This window comes from Zeus faber (assembly GCF_960531495.2).
Source record: "Zeus faber genome assembly, chromosome: 2".
In the NCBI taxonomy this organism is placed as follows: Eukaryota; Metazoa; Chordata; class Actinopteri; order Zeiformes; family Zeidae; genus Zeus; species Zeus faber.
The window spans coordinates 10064444-10085880 of NC_137189.1; the positions used below are offsets into that span (position 1 = coordinate 10064444).

The 21437-nt window shown below is 42.5% G+C and overlaps 1 protein-coding gene across 1 annotated transcript in view; it reads right to left on the reverse strand.

Annotated features, from left to right (window-relative positions):
* The window catches only part of syndig1l (synapse differentiation inducing 1-like), a gene marked incomplete at both ends in the record, with an annotated part of 34252 nt that extends 13075 nt beyond the window's left edge, over positions 1–21177 (reverse strand). Inside the window, one exon of the mRNA XM_080024421.1 lies at positions 20662–21177. Within this exon, the coding sequence (XP_079880547.1) occupies positions 20662–21177 (516 nt within the window). The remainder of the gene's footprint in view (positions 1–20661) is intronic.
* Between the last annotated feature and the right edge of the window lie 260 nt (positions 21178–21437).

Sequence of the window (21437 nt, forward strand, 5' to 3'; positions counted from 1 at the left end):
TTTTATTATGTTAATTATCTGTTCAGCAACGTACCCATCCTTAGCACAACCAATTCCTTTCATATGAAAATGTACTCGGCCGAATAAACAGATTCTGATATATTCTATCTACAGTATATTCTGCATATTATCATCTCTCCCCATTGCTCTGAGTCAGGATTGATCTCCCCAGATCCAGCTCTGCAGCGCCTTCAATCTCACTGATACTGATCAGCACTGCGATGTGGCTGTTTGTAAAAATGAAAATACGTTATCCACAGATCCAAGCTATTTGGTTGGACCGGGCTCCAAAGGAGAAGGGGGGCGATGGAGGGATGGACTAACAAAGGCATCACCACACAGCAGAGCATCACAGTCAGACCCGCATCATTCCCCCATCACACCACTATCCACCACTACGCTCGCCAAAGACTGGTACAACTGGGCTTATGATTATGGCCAACAAATCTTTTGAATGACTTAGAGTCTGGACTCACTCTGGCAAAAGAGTGGGTAAGCAAGTTAATCTTTGACTGAAAAAATTATGAGTGATGACTAAATTAAATTCTAAAACATGCCGAGGCATTTGGGACGAATCCATATGGAATGTGACTGAAGTCCATTCACAACTCTTTTTACTGAGCGACCCGTCAAGAACCGAATCTCAAAAAAAATAGTCAAACCTTTCATTACTACTAATAGTTATCAATGTCAAAGTGAGACTTGAGCTTGTTCTGATGAACACAGAGCTGATATTCTGCTCCAACTGATGAATTACATTAATTATTACCGCCTTGTCATTTTGATCTCACCACAGAAAAGCCGATTTCCATTATTTAGGCATTTTAAGTGGAATTGGAACATTTTTCACAGTAAATCTGGTGGGCTCTCAATAGTCCTCGAGGATCACTCTGGGAATTCCTGGATCACTGTAAGGAGAAGCACCATCAAACCTGTATAGAATAGAGTTGTTGTTTTGTTTACCCGTATACCTGTTAAATTTTACATTTCCGTGTCTGTGTGCGTTATCGTTCTCCCACAGCCTAATAACTATGTACGCTGCTTCTGTCTGGTGGCGGCTGCTGCTGTCAACACAGGGCAACGGGCCGACAGCTGACGAACAACTAATGGATGGTTTCACCACTCGGCTAGGACAGCTCCACCGAGAAAAAAGGCGGCGCGATAATTTATTTGTCGCCAAATTGCCTCCAAAGAAACAAAGAAATGAAACCCCCACCCCACACTTTCTTCCTCCTCAAGGATTTTTTATTTTAATTCACTCTCCTCCTCCATGCTCCGTCCCCACACCCTTAGGTAATCAGTCAGTCAATGGAAAAAATGAAATATAAAAAAAGGAAATAGGAACCAAGGACGGGGAAAAACAAAATCAGTCTGTCAGCCCCACCACTCTGGCGTTCCACCGCCCATTCTCCGCTTAAACGGTTGGAGGCACCTGCATACAGAGATGCGTGGGGGTGAGTCGTGATGATGTGCATGCTTCCCATGCAAATAATTTTGTTTCCCCCTTAGCCACTTCCACACACATCCACAGCCACACTGTTTGTTTTTCATGGTTAGCAGTGATGCGAGAGTTGCGACCGCTGCGTTCGTATTGAAATTAATCCTTTATAAATGACTCAGGAGTCTGTTTTGTTTCTTTTTGTTCGGGTTGATATTGAATGTGACAGATTTACACTTATTTCGACAGCATTAAAACATTCCGGCAAGGGTTCCATTTACAGCTCGGAGACAATTTGAATTACTCTTTTTACTGAATCACTCGTCCAGAGCAGAGTGTCTCCAAAAAGAGAAGAACATTTCATCACTAGGCGTTCTCATTCAGCGTGTGTGACTCGCTGAATGTGGTTCAAACCCATTTTTAATGAGTAGTGCTACTGCTACCGCAACAGCAGGAAATAACACACTGCTGGAGTCTTGCTTTATGTATGTAACCCCGACATGCATGTAAATGCAAAACACGGCGATGAGTTTTGACTCCTCAAATGAGATTCCAGCGGTCTCCAAATGAGCCCTGCATAGTTAATACAGAGCACGGGTGTTTATGCCATTTGCCATTCCTACATAAGAGCTGTGTCTATGGAGAACAGCGCAATCAAAGGTTCTTTTGGTGGAAGCTCAGGTTAAGATAAAGAGAAACCAATTTAACAACCAAAGGAAAGCAATTACCACCAAAGAGGAGATCAGTGGAGCTCATATGGAGGAAACAGCACGCCGTTAAAAACACCCAAAAATTCATTTAAAACGTCATTAACACCAGCGCATGATATTAAATTACCCTTAACCATAAAGCGTAAACAATGCAGAGCAGGCACTGTGATCAAACAACGTCCATTGCATTGTTACGACTCCAGCAATGTTTATTGTTGTTTGTGCCGGTGCATCTGATGCTTTTGTTACAAAACTAAAACAAATGAACATCAGAACGCAAAAATCATTTTACTGCTTGCCCGACTTCATCGGCAAATTTCATTAGCAAAAGGCCCGATACGGGACGCAAAAGAGCACAATTACATATTTCAAATGGAGCTGAAATTGTAGACAGGAAGACGACTTTGCATCATCTCGCTAGTCATGAGATTTGAATCACCTGCAATTACTTCACTCAGCCAATCAGAGTCTGCCAAGCCCTCAGAGATCCAATCCTGTGGTTGCCTAAAACGATTGGAAACAACTGTTGCTCTTGTGGCAGGTCCTATCTCCCCTAGTATCCGGTTCCATCTCCACCAGAATCAGATTCGAGCTCCACCCCTTCTCCACCAGCATCAGGTCCCATCTCCACTAGTAACAGGTACCACCCAATTCTACCGAGAGGTCATCTCGACGCTCCGTCACCAACAGCCTCACAACTCCATAGGGAGGTATCCATCTCAGGGCTTCTCCTGATCACAATCAATTGCGTTTTATCATTGCATGGACTCGCTAACGCCAAACTTTAACCATATGTTTATGAAATGTTACTTTCCTTCCATATAGTCTCTTTCATTGAAGTCAATTCACCACTTTTAAGCCACACAGAAAAACATACGAGATAACCCTCTCAAATCCCTTCATGACGTTACAACCCCGGCACTTGCCACGGTGTCAAACCCCTTGAGCGAGATGCGGCACTTTGAGTACTAGGTCACAGGAATCAGTTGCCCCCCTAATAGTTCCCTCTGAGCTTATTAAGTTTCCTCAAAAAGGTCCATGTGCTTATCTCCGGGGCGTCCTGGTCCTTCTGTCTGGCAAGGCAGAAGACGGCCGTGGAACAAGACAATAGTCCACCGCCATGCATCCTAATTTAACATCGATGCCGCTCGGAGTCCCCCCTTTCCGAGCTCCAGACGTACCACGGTAAGTTAAGTTATGCTGAGTCAGGTGCGGATGAACCCCTGTGTAGGTCTCTGTTTCCCCAGGTCCCCGTCCTAAGTGGTTTTAATTTATCAAGCGGCATGATGAAGTGCCGAAATGGACAGGGGCTCTTTTTTTTTCTTTTTTTTTTCGGGCCATTATTGATTGAGCTGTTAACAAGACGGGGCTGATTTATACAGGCACTGGCCTGGACAGCTCACAAGAAATCCATGGCATTGGGGCGACCTTGGCCAGACACTTCATCACAGAACAGGTCATAACCGCGACAAAGGGTCCGGTCATAACACCAACCATTACTCTCCAAGTACCTCCAGTCTTACTACCTACTGTGTCCTGCTAAATAAAGTGCTGAGATTTTGGTTGAGTGTCGTGTTCGTTACAGGTTTACCCTGATATAAACTAACCCCACTATGGGAGTTTCTGTCAATACCCACTATTAAGGACGGAAATCAATCAATATGGATCCCGGTATGAGCGGAGATTTTTTTATTACCTGATGATAACATATAAAATCTACAGAACTCCAAAGCGTACAGGGAAAGTTGAGTTTTCCATGTGTAAAATAAGGTTTGCCTTGCCTTCTTCCAAATGCTCCATTTTGTCAAATTTAGGGGAGATCTGGGAGATTTTCACTGTAGTTAATACTAAACAGGATGACAAAGTGTGTGAATGATAATATCCTCTTACAGTCTGTTTCTGGGCAAGAAAAATGAATGAGCTGTCAACTTTTTCCTCAAAACCTTGACTTTATATCAGTTTTATTCGCATTGTCGAGGTTCACTAAAGCGTGAACTTGTGGCCGGCGTTATAAATCGTGGAACGGTGGCTGTGGTGCAAAAAAAACAAACATATTTGCCATTTTTCCTAATTTATTCTCTAAGAAGCAGCTCCAGATGTTTCGTCTTCATTAATATGCAGACTTGAGTCGTACCTCTCTGGCAAGAGGCGTCTGCGAGGGTATAAAATGCCAAACAAGACAAAATTAATTTCCTTTTTATAGTTCACTTTGTTTTTGGAAACGGCTTGATTTACTCGTTTCAACACACCTGACACCGCCCACCTGACAGTTTATTTGTTTGAAGTTGGACGGCCAAACAGCTTCCCCAAAGGTTAACAACGGTTTTCTGAAATATAAATACAATGTGTCAGCACATAATGGAATTCAACATCCCAAAGTTATAAAGCACAAAAAAAGAGGGTGGATGAAATTATTACAATTTTATTGAAAGCCTTGATTTTATAAATAATATACACTATTATATATAATATATACTATTGTGATATGCGACTAGACATTGTTTGTTATTTTTTATTAATTTTTATCAAATTCATGTTCTTATCTTATATGTTTTTACACGTTGTCATTGTTTTTAAACACCTCATATGTATTTGAACCTTTGACCTTTAACCTTTTGCTTGGTCATAATTAGTGATGTGGGATGCACAAACAATTTGCTCGTAGCAAACGCATCTTTTAACCAGGCACATGCGGGAGCGGCTGCCCCTTTCCCCCGTGGTGCCCTTTTTGTCAGGCGGGTATTTTTTCTCTGGATAAGATATGCAAATTCATGAGGAACGTGTCCTCGGCCTTCCCTCGATGTGCGCACAGCGGAGCGCAGATCACGGCCGTCTCAATGCGCAGAATCGTGGGCGCACGTGGTCTGCGCTCCGCTGTGCTGCTCCGTTTCCTTATGGAATGGAAAAAAAACCCAAAAACAAACACAGTGCGTAATGGGAACACTTTGTCAATCACTCTCTCTGTCAACAGATCCCCCAGAGTGGCAAAATGCCTAAAACCGGAGCTGGGGGTTCACGTGCCTTTACTTTTTTGAGCACCTGCCCCTGTTTACATCTCTGCATGGGCCTGCTTTTAAATTACCCTGGAGTTTGGAGTCGCTTCCGTAAAGGAGTGGGCGAGTAAGTGAACCTTGGACTTCCAAACTGAATAATAGTTACAGAGGACTGATGTCTGAAGACAAAAGCAAAAAAAGGTCTAGGCCATTGGCATGATTCATATGTGACTGATTTACACTTTCTGTTCCCACTAAATAAACAATTGTGACAGAATTAATTGATTCCTGGGAGAATTCCATGCACAACTCAACAGCTAAACTACTCTTGTGACTGTCATCCACTGACCAGGAGGGTCCATCCCTCGCTCACCGTGCCTCCAACTGACTCCGACCAAAACCGAACGACCGAGCGACAAGACTGACCTAATTCTGCTGGAACTGCTACAATGTCCAATTTTTAGTTTCCGTTTTAGGATTTTCTTATTTTAATTGTATCTACATACACTTCGACCTCTTGCCCTTATTGTAACTCGACTCTGTGGAAAAAATTATTTCCACCTTATCTTTGTCTTGTTATTTTATCTTTTTATTCCCACTACGTGGTTGTTTCCTGTCATGCCCTAAGAATTTCATTGTACTGAATGACCTTGTATTGTACTGTACACTTGACTAATAAAACACTTTGAACTTTGACTCGCCAAGTGTCTCAAAAAAGACCCGAACATTTCGTCGCTAATTACGAGTGTTTCTCCAATATTTCTTGTGAGTAAGTATCTCATGAAGGCGCCGATAGCCACCCCTCAAAACATTGTCAAATCTTCGATTTCAAGGTACTCTTCCAAAAATATCATTATCTTCGATTTTTTTCTTCCTACACACGATAGCGGCGGAGGAGCCACACAGGAAGCCTCAGCTAGTTAGCGACCGGCAAAGAGAGTCTCTGTCTCTCTCCTGGGATGTCGGCTAAATTCAGCCTCGCTCGCTGAGATTAGTCTGCGGCCCCTCTGACAGAGATTGCAGCGGTATTAGGGGCTGAAGCGGCCGCCACCAATAATTTTCAGGGGGGTAATTGATTGGCCTGTAGCTTTTGGCTGTTAATCTGGGGATACAGAGAGGCAGCTGTATAACGTATTCACGCCCAATAAGAAGGTGTCAAATTCGAGCTGCGGAGGCTAATGGAGGAAGACATGGGGGAATGGATGGGGAGGGTGGAGGAAGGGTCCTCCATGGCATAAAGAAAGGATTCAGCCGCTTTATTTCTCTGCTCTTGGATGAAAAAAAAAATAAAAAATGGAAGAAGAAAAGCGAGGGAAAGCTATAGGCCAGACAAAGTCATTTCTAGGGACCTGGAGTGCATTTTAATTGGCCATCGATTCCACAACTTCTTGGAATTTGGGAAAACGCTTTCTTGGTCAGATTGGATGGATGGATGGATGGATGGATGGAGGGATAGATAGGTGGATGGATAGGTAGGTAGATGGATTGATGGATATATAGATGATGGATAGATAGGTGGATAGATGGATTGATTGATAGTGTAGAACAATGCAATAATTGATGCTTTCTTCATATAACCAATGCTCACATACTTTGTTCTTGTAACCTACGCTCACCTAACTAGGAGGGTCACGCTACCCTATGAGTTATGTCTGTACCTTGTTCTCCTGCTTGTGAAAGCCGCACCACATTCCCTTCTCTAGTTTGTGTGTAGAGATCAGATAACATGGTGTTCGCACACACCAGTACTATTCCAATAGGTGGAGCCCTGTCTCTGTAGACTTTCCGCACACTGCCTTGCTGTATGTCCTAAAACTCTCTTGAGATATGTCAATAAATAATTGCTTGTATTATTGTATTCGGAGACCCCTGATCAATTGATAGAGGAGTTTAGACATGAGTTTAACACCTCACCAGAAGTACTGAAGTCTGAATTACATGAAGATAGATAGTTATATACATAGACAGATAGATGTTTTTCCAATCATTTAGGCAGCCCACTTGCAGTCCTCCAGCTGACCACTGTGAATGAAATAAGATAAGAATTAAATAAAAATAAAAAACATGGCAATATGATATAAATCAGAAAATGAACTAGATAAAAATATAGAAAACTCGGAAATATACAGTAAAACTGATTATAAAAAATAAAAAATATGTGTTTGTTACGGAAGACTGGTCCCATTACCGAAGCATCTTTCTTCTTATTCTTATTTTTGTTGTTCTTTTTAGACTATAAGCTGCTGTTCAGGCAGCTCACAGTATTCAATGGTTTTATTAAAAAAAACAAAAAAAAACAGTTATGAGGTTGATTTATATTTATAATATTTGGGTGAATATTAAACACAGAGTAAGAATTGGTTTTAACATTTTTCTGCATTGTGTTATATTAAGTAAGTGTTTTCCAGCGTTCGTGCCCCAGAGACGGTTGAGAAGACTAATAAGGAAAGATTCTCAAAAAAAAAAAATTCTGTTACAAATTGTAATAATATTTTCTCCCAAACTGCATCTTGGGAATGTGCTCCACAAACAAAACAACATAAAACAAAATGCGAATACTTTTTGATATAAATGTCTTCGGAGAAAGGGAAAAATAACAAATAGCTGTTTAGATGGAATAAAAAATTGGTAGATTTTTGAAAATGATGCTATGGTTCTTGGCATTTACTGAAAAAGTAAAAAAGCAGACAACAAAATATGTGTGAAATGTATGTAAATATTTGTTGTGTTTTTATATTATTGTCATTTCATAGTTATATACATATATATATATATATAAATATTAAATAACACATGAAAAATATATAATTATGTAATTAAAATTAATTAATTTTGGTTTCGACTATTCAATTCAATCCCATTGTATTTGAACGACCCCTAGAAATTGTACAATATTTCTTTCAGCCAATAAGTAAAATATCTCTTGTCGTGTTTTTTTTTTTATTACCTCTCCAGTGTCATCAACCCTTTGAAAAACATCCTTAAAACACACAATGTGCTAAAAAAACAGCAACGGTGTGGATAGATATAAGATTAAATAAGCTTCAAAAGGCGACAGACAAGGGCTTCAGTGGGGGCGACGCTAAGATGACCCAACAGAATTGGGTTGTCATTTCCTGCTAAATGAAAGAAATAGGATTTCCCCTGAAGGACTAACACAAATGGTCTCATATTTAGGGTCCACGATCGCTTCAGAAGAAGGAAAACGGAGTGAGCTTTGATTTGAGATACAAGGGTGAACGTACCGGTGGATTTATTGTGAATGAAAAACCCTTCCAATCACAAAATAATTTAAGAGGGGAGACGGAAGGCGATAAGTAATATATATTATTTCTATAAAATGTTTTCTATATTGGATTTGGTCTTGTTTCAACATCATTTTTTAATGTCTATGCTGGAGAAAAGGCTTTCATTGATAGACTGCAAACAGAGCGTGTCATATTAAAATCTGAATATGAAACGCAGCGGCCCGTGCTGATTTCATGCACTGCAGACAAATTGAATGTTGTGAATATTTTTCTCCCTGTCCTCTGGCATCAAGTAGAGGATCTGTTTATTTGGGGGGGATATTCATGTGGATAATTCACGCACTATCAGATCAAAAATGTCCGGTGGGTGTTGGGGGTTACATCAGGTGAAGTATCATATTCTTATTCATATGAGCTATGGGTCAGATAATTTGGTACAAATTTCTATGTGTGCACTGTGGCAGAGGTTGGTAAGAGACTGGATGGATGGTTGGATGGATGGATGGATGGAAAATACAAAGTGGTAGGGTGCCGTCTTGGTTGTATGGACATTACATCATCACACAATTTCAATCACTACAATAAAACAAGGCAAAAAGGAAAAACGCTTCAGTGATAAGTCGGTATCTACAAAGTCAAACAGTCAAAAGGAGTTGGGGCGTCAGTTCTTGTCATGTCTTTCCTTTCAAGTAGAATTTAAAAGGAAAGGGATGAGTGACTTCAAAATTAAAGTCTCTCCTCTGTCTTTAAGAACAGAGCCTTAAACACTATGCCTGTCTTTACTGACTGGCATTTATTGTTTGGTATTTCTGAGACTTTCACCCAGGCCTTGTCTTCTAATGAAGCCACTTTTGAGGACACAATGAGGCACCTGCTGGGACCATTTGGCGAGCCTTAGCTGCCTACCGTGAATCGCAAACGATTCGCGTTCGTCGAGACTCTGTAAGCTGCAGCCAGGACACGCAGGCTGAACTGAGACGAGGCTCTCGATTCACGAACTAAAAGAGCAGAGAGTTGTCAGTCACAAAAGCGCCTCGAGCCCCGCAGCCTCACAAGCTCAGTGAGTGGGCGAGTGAAAGAGAGAGATGATGAGACAGAAAATGATTACAGAGGATTCAATTAATGTGAAAAAAGGAATTTGGCACAATTCATATTTAAATGTGACTTTTTTACACTTTGCAGTCCACCTAAATAAATAATTTTGATCAAATTCAATGATTCTTGTGAGAATTATATTCACAACTCTGACTCTCATTACACCGAATCAATCGAACGAATCAAATTTTTGCAAATCTTCTCACCAAGTCACTCGTAAGGAGCCGGATCTCCAAAAAAAGCGGAACTTTTCATTGCTGTAACCATTTAAGCAGAGAGCTGATGAAAACGGGGAGACGCCAGGCTTCCTGTTTTAATTTTCATGCTGCACAAAGGTCTTTAACTCTAGAGACAGTCAACCTTTCGAGGCGCTCACATTAACACAGTGAAAGGAGAAGAAAAGCTTTGTATTTTCTGGAGCCAAGAACACAAATCGTGAGCACAAACTTCACAAACGATGCGGAGGAAAAGAAATAAGCAGATTCTCCGATGACTAACGCCAAATAAGAGGACTGGAATGGAAGAGATACAGGGCACGACTCAACGCCACTCCACTGTTCTCAGTCTCTTAGTCATGGAAAAAAGTGAGAAAACAGAAGCTGTGAAACAGTAAAACTAAAAGAGAAACCAACTGGATCGTTCCTCACAGGGAAAGAAAACGGAGAGGTGGCATATGCCTCTTTACAGTACATTTTGGGATTCCTGCTGACAATGTAGTGGCTATGTGCTATTATAGCGATTTTGCCACTACTGACAATTTGTAAAAGCTCTTTTAAGATAAATCTTTTTTGGCATTTTCATGCTTTATTCAATAGTGACAGTGCGGAGAGAAAGAGAGGATGACATGCAGCAAATGGCCTCGTGCCAGAATTTTAACCCAGGCTGCTGTGGTAAGGACTCAGCCTTGTATATGGTGCACTCTCTGGGGCGCCCTGTAATAGCTCTTTTGTTAACTAAACACTCATTCGTAAAGTGGATATTATGACCAAACAAATAGAGGCGTTGACTAGAACAGTCTATGAAGTTCCCTTTCCTGTAATGCGAAATATTGTCTGTCACAATATCAATATTATGACAATATATCAACAAGCCCTACCATGCAACCATTCATCTGTTAATTGTTACAAAATTCAAATTTTTTTTCTCGTGTCTTAGTGACCACACAATGGGATTGTTTACCATGATAGTTGTAAATATAATATTAGTTTTAAATCTAATCTCTACAATCACAGAGATAATTATCACCTGTACAAACATGTTTTTTTTTAACAATGTGAAGGACATACACTGTGTATAATGAATTATGATCTGTTTGTTGAGTTAAAGAGGGTACTCTGGGAGTTACAGTATAGTCAATTACATTTTTGAACCATCTTCTATTTTTGTTCACATGTACCCAAATACAATACATCCAAATGCCATACATTAGATGTGCAAATATCTTCAAATATCGACGCCTATAAAATGGTCAGCTTGATTTCAAGTCAAGTCACACTTTATTTATAAAGCGCAATTCATACCAGGGCAACACAATGCGCTTTACAAAGGAATACAAAAAAGAAAGAGAACGTTGTTGTCAGCTGGTCATTACAAAAGAATGCCCCTGAAACAACAGTCAATTCAGTCATATTTACTTGCTATTTGACTTGTTTCCTCTGGAAGTCAGCTTTATACTGAATCCGACACATGACAAATCAGAAGTCCATTCATTCCAATGGAGAGTCGGATTCCACACGTAAGAAGCTGTGATCTTCCGGTGCAAGAGGATCGAGGATCCGGGATATGTTCAAATTGTTCAACTGTCGCTCCGGATGTGAAGTTTCGGATCCGACCTTAGCCACCGTCGCTTAGCAACTGTTAAGCGTTGCTGAAGTTTAGACTAATCTGAACTTCAAGTTACATAAATACAATTTATCTATAGATTATTAACATCAGATGCTACCATAGTCACCATCAATAGATCTGCTATTTTAGTGTGCAAAAAGTACACATTCTGAAAAAACAAACAAACAATTAATTAAATTGCATAAGAGCTCTAAGTGCACCCGGGGCTCAGGATAAATTCTCCACTCGAATTGGTCTTTCATGGCATTGTAGCTGCCAATTTTTTTCTGCATTTCCATTGCACACTGGTCGATTTCCAACCGCAATCAAATTACCAAATTTCTCTTAATACGACATTTTTATGTCTTGAATTATCATCATCTTTAACCCTCCGACACAGTAATATGGACATTATTTTTCTTAAACCAAAAAACATTTTGCAACTATAATATGACTAAGAATAGATGTAGTGCAGTGTAGATTATGACTGGAAAGGTAAATTGCAGGGAAGTAAAATCCCCTATAGGTTTCTTTTCTTCTTTTTTATACATCAATGTGAAAATGAGAGCGGTGTATTTTTAATAATATTATATATCCATCCATTCATCCATTTTCCTACACTTATCTGGGGCCAGGTCGCGGTGGCAGCAGGCTGAGCAAGGAGCTCCAGGCCCCCTTCTCCCCGGCAATGTTTTCCAGTTCCTCCTGGGGGACCCCGAGGCGTTCCCAGACCAGCTGGGATATGTAATCCCTCCAGCGTGTTCTGGGTCTACCCTGTGGTCTCCTACCAGTTGGACGTGCCTGGAAAACCTCCAAAGGAAGGCGCCCAGGAGGCATCCTGATCAGATGGCCAAACCACCTCAACTGGCTCCTTTCGAGGCTGAGCCCAGCCACCCTACGGAGGAAACTCATTTTTGCCGCTTGTATTCGCGATCTTGTTCTTTCGGTCACTACCCAAAGCTCAGGACCATAGGTGAGGGTTGGGACGTAGATGGACCGGTAAATTGAGAGCTTTGCGTTCCAGCTCAGCTCCCTCTTCACTACAACAGTCCGGTACAACGCCCGCATCACTGCTGACGCCGCACCAATCCGCCTGTCCATTTCACGCTCCATTTTCCCCTTACTCGTGAACAAGATCCCAAGATACTTGAACTCCTTCACTTGGGGCAGCAACTCGCTCCCAAGCAATCCACCGTTTTCCAGCAGAGAACCATGGCCTCAAACCGAGAGGTGCTGACTCTCATCCCGACCACTTCACACTCGGCCAACAAAACCACATCATCTGCAAAAAGCAGAGATGCAATTCTGAGGTTCCTAAACTGGACACTCTCCGCACCTCGGCTGCATTTTAAGATCCTGTCCATGAATATCACAAACAGAATCGGGGACAAATCCAACACCCACTGAGAACGTGTTTGACTTTGTGCCGAGAATACGAACACAGCTCTCACTTTGGTTGTACAAGGCCCGGATGGCTCGTACCAAGGGCCCTATACTCCCTCAGTAGCCCCCACATGATACCCCGAGGGACACGGTCGGAAGCCTTCTCCAGGTCCACAAAACACATGTAGACTGGATGGGCAAACATCCACGGCCCCCCCAGCAACCCTGCACGGGTAAAGAGCTGGTCCACTGTTCCACGTCCAGCACGGAATCCGCATTGCTCCTCCTGAATCTGAGGTTCGACAATAGGCCAGAGCCTCCTTTCCAGAACCCTGGAGTAAACTTTCCCAGGGAGGCTGAGTAGTGTGATACCCCGATAATTGGAGCACATCCTCTGGTCCCCCTTTTTAAAAATGGGAACCACCACCCCGATCTGCCACTCCACAGGTACTGTACCCGACATCCATGCGACACTGAAGAGGCGTGTCAACCAAGACAGCCGAACAATGTCCAGAGCCTTCAGAATTTCAGGGCAAATCTCATCCTCCCCCAGCGCCTTGCCCCCGAGGAGCTTTTTAACTGCCTCAGAGACCTCTGCCAGGCATATGGACGAAACTTCCCCCGAGTCTTCAGACTCTGCCTCTTCCCCTGAGGACGTATTGGTCGGTTTCAGGAGTTCCTCAAAGTGCTCTTTCCACCGCCCGACAATATCCCCAGTCCGGGTCAGCAGTTCTCCTCCCCGGCTGAACTCAGCCTGAGCCAGGCCCTGCTTTCCCTTTCTGAGTCGCCAAACAGTTTGCAGGAACTTCCTTGTGGCCAACCAAAAGTCCTTCTCCATAACCTCCCCGAACTCCTCTCACACCCGGGTTTTTGCTTCAGTGACCGCCGAGGCCGAAGACCTTCTAGCCTGCCTGTACCTGTCTGCTGCATCGAGAGACCCCTGGGCCAGCCAAGCCCGAAAGGCCTCCTTCTTCATCTTCACGGCTTCCTTCACTGCTGGTGTCCACCAGCAGTGAAGGAAGGCACCGACTGCCTTCCGACCACAGCTCCTAGCAGCCACCTCTGCAATGGAGGTTTTGAACATCACCCACTCGGATTCCATGTCCCCAACCTCCCCCGGGATGCATGAAAAATTCTTCAGGAGGTGGGAATTGAAAACAGACAGGGGCATCCACCAAGCGTTCAGTTCACCCTCACTACACGTTTGCGTTTACCAGGTCTGTCTGGCAGCCTCCCCCACCATCTGATCCAACTCACCACCAGGTGGTGATCAGTTGACAGCTCTGCTCCTCTCTTTACCCGAGTGTCCAAGACTTACGGCCGCAGATCTGATGACACGACCACAAAGTCGATCATCGATCTTTGATCTAAGGTGGTCTGGTACGATGTACACTTATAAGCCACCCTATGCTCGAACATGGTGTTCGTTAAGGCCAATCCATGACTAGCACAGAAGTCCAATAACAAAGCACCACTCGGATTCAGATCAGGCAGGCCGTTCCTCCCAATCACCCCATTCCGTGAGCGTTGAAGTCTCCCAGTAGAGCATTAGAGTCCCTAGGCGGAGCCCCTTCCAGGACGCCACCCAGCGACTCCAAGAAGGCCGAATACTCTGAACTGGTGTTCGGGGCATAAGCACACACAACCGTCAGAGCTTTCCCCTTAGCAACTTGTAGTCGCATAGAGGCGAGCATCTCGTTCACTCCAACACAGCGGCACTCAGCTGGGGGCTCGTGAGTATCCCCACACCCGCCCGGTGCCTCTCACCCTGGGCAACTCCGGAAAAGGAGAGAGTCCAGCCCTTCTCCAGGAGATGGTTCCAGAGGCAGTGCTGTGCGTAGAGGTGAGCCCAACTATATCTAGTTGGTACCGCTCCACCTCCCGCACCTGCTCCGTCTCCTTTCCCACCAGAGAGGTGACATTCCACGTCCCTAGAACCAGTCTGCAATGCTGAGGATCAGCATGCCCAGGTCCCCGCCTTTGCCCACTGCCCGGCTGGCATTGCACCCGACCCCAACGCCTATCCCTGCAGGTGGTGGGCCCACATATATATAATATATATTATAATAAATATTAATTATATAATATACTTTTAGTGTTTTTTAGTTGTAACAACCTCATGCACCTCAAGAATTACACATTTTAGACCATCAGCTGAACACAAAAAAATTATATGATAATAATAAATTCAAAAGCAAAAATCCCACTAAGAAGCGATACTTCAAAAACTGAAAGGTAAGAAGTTTTTTTTAATAGTAATGACTAAAAAATGTTGGCAAACCAAGTAATACACAGACTTTTCTCGTGAAAATTGATAATAAGTTACAACAACAGGATTCAATATCAATATCTTTAGCCCTACTGGAAGTCGTGACCGCTGAGAGCGTTGACATACTTAGAATAATGAGGAACGACTTCCTAGCTCTGGTCTTTGGAATAAAATGTGAGCCAATTAAAAGGGGAACTATTATGCAAAACTCACTTTTTCAGTGCTTGTGCACACACATTTTGGTCTCTGATGGTCTCTGACTAACACACAAACTGTGAAATAAGACAACCCAGTCAGTTTTTAGTGAGCCGTTCAGATTTGTGTCTCAATAGTACGTAGCATTGAAACACATTAGAATTAGAATCCCCCCCATCTGAGTAACTCAACAAACAAATCTTTGAAAGAAAGAGGAATTAATACCAACTGTCTGTGAAGAAACGATGGAAATGTAAGTATTTAAAATAATATTATTTTTATTTTGAAAAAAATGTTTGCAGTACATTGTAGGCTGCAGTGCACGATCCACTGTGCGCTTCTCTAAACAAAACCAATAAAAATTCTGTGTTTTTATTGTAGATACATTTATTTTATTTTAATTTGTTTTACAACATTTATATGGAACAATAAATCCCTGCATCCAAGAGTCCTGGTGCGTCATGGTGCAGTGTTAGTGTCTCACACAAGCCTGTAGCACGGCGATAAAATCCAGGCCTAACTTTTGAACAAGGCCTTGCAGATCTAATATGAGTGAAGATCCAGCAAGTGGATTACTTATTTCTCACCTCAAATTTGTTTAGAAACAGATTTTGGTGCACTGATGAGGTGAAAATAGTGAACACTACGGGGCAAATACAACGACACCATTGGGTCACAAAACCCAGAACTTGTGCTCAAACCCCAGTGGGTCACAGAACTCAGGGCTTTGGGAGGGTGGCTCCTCCCACTTAAACAGCCTGTTTCGGAGCAGGACAGTATAGAGGTATGTTTGAATGGCTAGAATGCATAATCTGAATGGTATTTTCAGAAAAAAAAATTCAAAAACATGTTTTGGGGACCCCAGAGACCTATATTAACTAAAAAAGGAGCATAATAGGTCCCCTTTAAGATGATGTTTGCACAAAAAATTAAGTACGGTGGCAAAGATTCATGGATAAAAATGAGTCATCAACCGGAAGGGTGCGAGTTTATTAAATATTATCACGGTTCACTCCATCAATAGAGGTAGAGTTATACCGCAACTTACTTTATCAGATTCTGTTCATCACTTAATAATTCATAACAAATAAGATATGTGCATATTTATATATGAAATTTCACAACATGCTGTATATAACTGAAATGTTTGCAGAGCACCCTTCAAACAAATGGTTATTTGAGAACCTGTGGGCTTAAAGTGAGTCAGATCAGTGAGCCAAAAGTTTGACTCTTTTTTTCCAGATTTGGTTCTTGAGTCACCCAGTCAAGAAACAATTTGTAATAGCGAGAGCAATTTGTAAGAGCAATTTGTAATATTTGTAAGAGTCGTTCTATTTATTTCTGACTCTTTGTTAATTTGATTCAGTTGGTGTAATGCACGGTGTGTGAGGGAGGACTACTTGTGAATGCTGAACGAGAGTCAGAAGAGTTGGTTCGGCTTCAATTTGTGATTGGAATTCTCACAATAATCGTTTAATTCTGTCAAATTGCTTATCTAGGTTGAAGAATGCAAAAATGTCAAATGCTTTGGCCTTTTTTGCCTTGATTGTATCTAGTCCTCAGTAATTATTTTCAGTTTGAGTCGAAGATGTCATTCGCTGTTGGAGTGACTCCTGACCCCTGAGTCACTTAGAAAATGTGTTTGGGATGAACGAATCGTTTGCAAGTCTGCATCACTAAAAGTAAGACTCTTTCAGCCCTAGGAGCCTAACTAGCAAGGTTAAACGTGTCTTTGGGCATTTTTTTTTTGCTAATAAAATTGTGTTACAGCAAAATATAAATTGACATCACTTTGAATCTCCTTTGTGAGCTGATGAATATTTTTGTGAACTATGGAATTTTTGACCCATCATCAACATCAATAGGATTAAGCACACAGCTTGGGCACCACTGACGTTATTTTTGTCTCATAAATACATAAACACATACACCCATAAATATGCTGACAGAATTAGTTTCATAAACCAAAATTTTGGAAAATAAGCTTCTCATGATGCTTAACGTAGGGCGTTTGTTTGTTAATTGAACATAATAACACAGCTCGTGCTATCAATGTTCGTCCATTGCTTGTGAAAGTGGTTAGGACCCTACGAGCCAGCTGTACTTAGCAATTTGTTAGGATGACCATTGTTATTGCTATGTGCTTGGCAGAGACACATAAATATTCCAAGGTCATCCTTTTTTCAGGAGGTTAGATTTGAATTTACATATCCAGATGATCCTCTTGGAGGGGAATTTGATTTGAAGATGCTCCCCTCTGGATAGAGGTCACAGCCAACCCAATTCTTCAGAGCCGAACTGACTCTTTTTTTTGAATCAAACTGAGCAAAGAGTCTGAAAACTTAATAAAGCTTTTTACTGAGTCTCTCGAAAAGAGTCAAATCTCCAAAAAGATCCAAACTAGTAAAAAGTGGCCGTTTGGTGTAAAGCAGTCTGCGGTGACCGGTTCTGATGAATGGCAGAATATTCCATCAATTATTTTCCTGCATAATATATTTTCAACCGCATTTTTTTCTAGTATAGTAGCCTTCATCAAAAAAACTTGTAACTGTACATAGGGATGGAAAAGGAATCTGCAAAAATCCTTTATCCATAATGAGCGAGTTTAAAATTCAAGGACTGTGCCAAGTGCAATGATGCCTCGCTTAAATTTGGTGGCAGAGGTGTGATATCGGCAGTGAAGTAGATCACATCTTTCTGGAGGCTGACCGGGAAATTCTAGTCATTTTAAGATGTTATATTTCATCCATTCTGTTTCTATGAAATTGTGCCACTTACTACAGCGAATCCTTGAAAACCTGCCATGTCCTATTGTATTGTAAGTCCTAGATAAGCATTGGTGTTGTGGTATTGTCACATATATTCGATTGGCCATCTTGACGTTCAGGAGATGTCAAGAACTGATGCTTGTTCAAGGACATCTGCCCTTCTGCCCCATTCATCCACACCCACATTGCAAAAATGTTATTAGAGTGAGACAGAGTTATAATGGCAATCACCACAGTTGAATGCAACTGTGGTGATGTGGGGTGGTGGATGGTGTGGTTTGAGCAGCTACACCTGACCTGGTAATTGGGGTCAGAGTAGCTGCATACCTGTTGCTCATTGGTTGGTCTAACGAGCAACAGGTAAAAACCCCATCCCCACACACTCAGGAGAGGAGCCTGTGTCATGACACATGTGATCTGCTCCTGGGCTAATTCCAGCTATATACTATATACACTATATACACTTTATACACTATTTACACAATATACACTATATATACTATATACACTGTATACATATCATCTCATCACCGTTCTCAGTCTCAGTCTCGTTCCACCAGTCTGTCAGTATTCACTAGACTAGCATTCGCAATGGCCATGCCCCCTCACCGTGAAATTACACGGGTCCTCGCTTATCGACCGATGCGCTTAGCGACCTGGTCCTAGGAACGGAATTTGGTCGTTAAGTGAGGAGTACCTGTAGCTCGTTTTAGGGATTAGACACACAGTTTCCAGATGCATCATATTCAACAAAAGTGTCATTATATCAACTGTGTGTAACTGTATTCATCTGAGTCTTCAAACACTTGATCCATTCAATCATTGGTTTATTTGGGTTGAGGATAGGCCTAGTGCACCATTAGTAGATGGTGTAATTAGGTTTCCTTATTTTGTGTTTCACTGTTTAAAGTTAATGAGGTACCTCGACCTCTAACCAGCTATTTAACCTTGGCACGGGAATTGCCTTGTTCTCAAGGATATGCAATGGAATCTCATACTGCCAATTTCTGGGGTGACCAGGGCCATTGGCTATGTGCCGTAAAAGTTGAGTTTTAAACCCATGTATCATTAGCATTTAAAAAAATAGGTACTCACCTAACTAAGCAATGCAATGTGAGGAACACTTTTCACTCTGCAGACAATCCAGACCGTGTAATTTGACCTGAATGCTGTTGCATACCATGCCATGAAAGCCTGTCAGTCCTCATACAGACTGGATAGCCTTGGTATTTTTTATCCCATCAAAGTGATTGGCAGAGGTACATGCCAACCTGATATGATGGCTGTGTACCTGGACAAAAAATAAAAATGAAAAACATTTGTGAGTGCGTGACTGCAGGTTGGCCATCCAAATGACAGATCCTCTCAAATGCAGAACCGCCCTTATTCATAAATGAATGCATGGACACCAGCAAAGTTTCGGCTTTGGGAGAATTTGCAAATATGGAAATACATTTGTCACCACCTCATGGGTTAACAAGATGTTCCATGCATTTTTGAATCTCATTCTATTCATGTTAAGCTTGTTTGGTTTGTGTATGTATTCATGAGATGAAAATAACCTCTTAATCGTCTGCTTGTGAAACCCACTAGAGGAGCCTGTTTGTTTGTTTTGTCAATGTCGTATTTTTCTTGTGGGAGATTCTCTTCTTGTGACTTTCTTGCTCCCTTTTCATGCGTTCCCGCCAAGACAAGTCCCTCGCAGCATGTGGTCTGCTTTTCTGCTTAGCTTTTTTAACAGCTCCATGTTTATCGCAGACATTCCAGTTTTTTCTGTGAGACATGGGCGTGTGCATCAGCCAGTCCATTAGACCTACAGCCTGGCAGGATACAGCAGCTGTAGAAAATGTGTTTGTTTGTTTTTTTCACCGCTGCTCAGTCTGATCCCTTTAGCCCCTTAGAGAGCTTTGTGCGGTCGGTTATGCAAAAAAAAATAAAATAAGTTGCTCGCTAATATCCCTAGGTGATGCAGGCACAGGAGATCTAATGGTGGATTTTACTCGACATTTGGATTGGGGTCAAGGTTGCTAGATCAGCAAAATGTCCATCTGATCCCAGCATCAAACATAGTACCGGTTATGCCAGCAAAAGGTACAAACACAGGCTCTCCCTCTCTCTCTCTATCTCTCTCTCTCTCTCTCTCTCTCTGTTTCGCTCTCCGTCTCTATTTTTGTCTCTCTCTCTCTCTCTCTCTCTCTCTCTCTCTCTCTCCCTCTCTCTCTCTCACGGCCACATACACTTCCACAAAGACCTGTATAAATGCAAGAAGGTGATGACAGACTTATGAACGATTCGTTCCTATCGAACAAATCATTTTAATGACTCAGGAGTCGGGAGTCACTCCGCCAGATTCACTGAGACTCAACTCTCAAACGAAAATAGCGAATAATTCATAATTAACTAAGTCATAATGATTAGAATTGATGGCAAAAAGTATGAATACATTTGGTATGATTCATATTGAATGTGACTGAATGTGACTTTGCACGCCACCTAAATACATAATTTTGACAGAATTAAATTATTCTTGTGAGAATTCCATTCACAACTCAGTGCTGAACCGACTCTTCTGACTCTCATTACACCGACTCAATCTAATGAACAAAGAGTCTGAAAAATGTGACTCTCTTTTTTTTTCTTGCTGAGTCACTCGATAAGAGCCGAAGCTCAAGAAAGAGGTGAACTCTTCAGGTCGCTTTATCTCTTTCTCTCCAATTTCTCTCTCTCAATCATCTCACCTCGTACTCCACGTACTCCTCCTCCTCCACCTCGTAGGAGACAGTCTGGATCTTGACGTGCTCGCCGTCCTCCAGCAGCTTGGCCTGGGGGTCCTCGGCGCTCGGCGTCTCCGTCCCCCCGGACTCCTTCCCCTTCCCCTTCTCCGTGAAGGTGGTCTCGCAGCACTCGCTTTTGTATTCCTTAGCCTTGTTGGTGCTGCTGCTGTCCTCCTTGTACAGGATGAAGTTGGGCCGGTAGAAGGCCTCCACGGCCAGCTGCAGGGAGGTGGCGTCCAGAAGCTGCCCTGATTTCGTTTTGCCGTTGGTGGCGTTACCTCCTCCGTTGCCGCCGACGACCACGTTGCCGTTACTAACCTTCCCTCCGCCTCCTCCACCCCCGCCGACACCTCCTCCGACAAAGTAGTTAATGATGTTCTCCTGGTACTGGTTGTTGGGGAAATCTCCCCCGTAACCGTTGACCATGTGTTTTCTGTTCTTGTCCAGCAGGGGGTTCTGGAGCTCGCTTAGGTTCTCCATGGCAACCAGGGTCACAGGAAAGGGTCAGTGCGAGCGGGCGTTTTTGGCCAAGTAAGCGCTGTACAAGAAGTGACGGAGCAGGGTAGGAGGAGAGGATGGAGGGCTTTCCAAAGGTGAACGTTGACGGCAGGTTTGGCGTTAAGAGCTACAGGGAGGGAAATAAAGGAGACACAGCGAGAGTATTCACGTTAGAGTCTGTCATTTCAAAGAGGCACGCCACTCTGACACGTAGCAACAGGTAACACTTTGCCAAACACCCG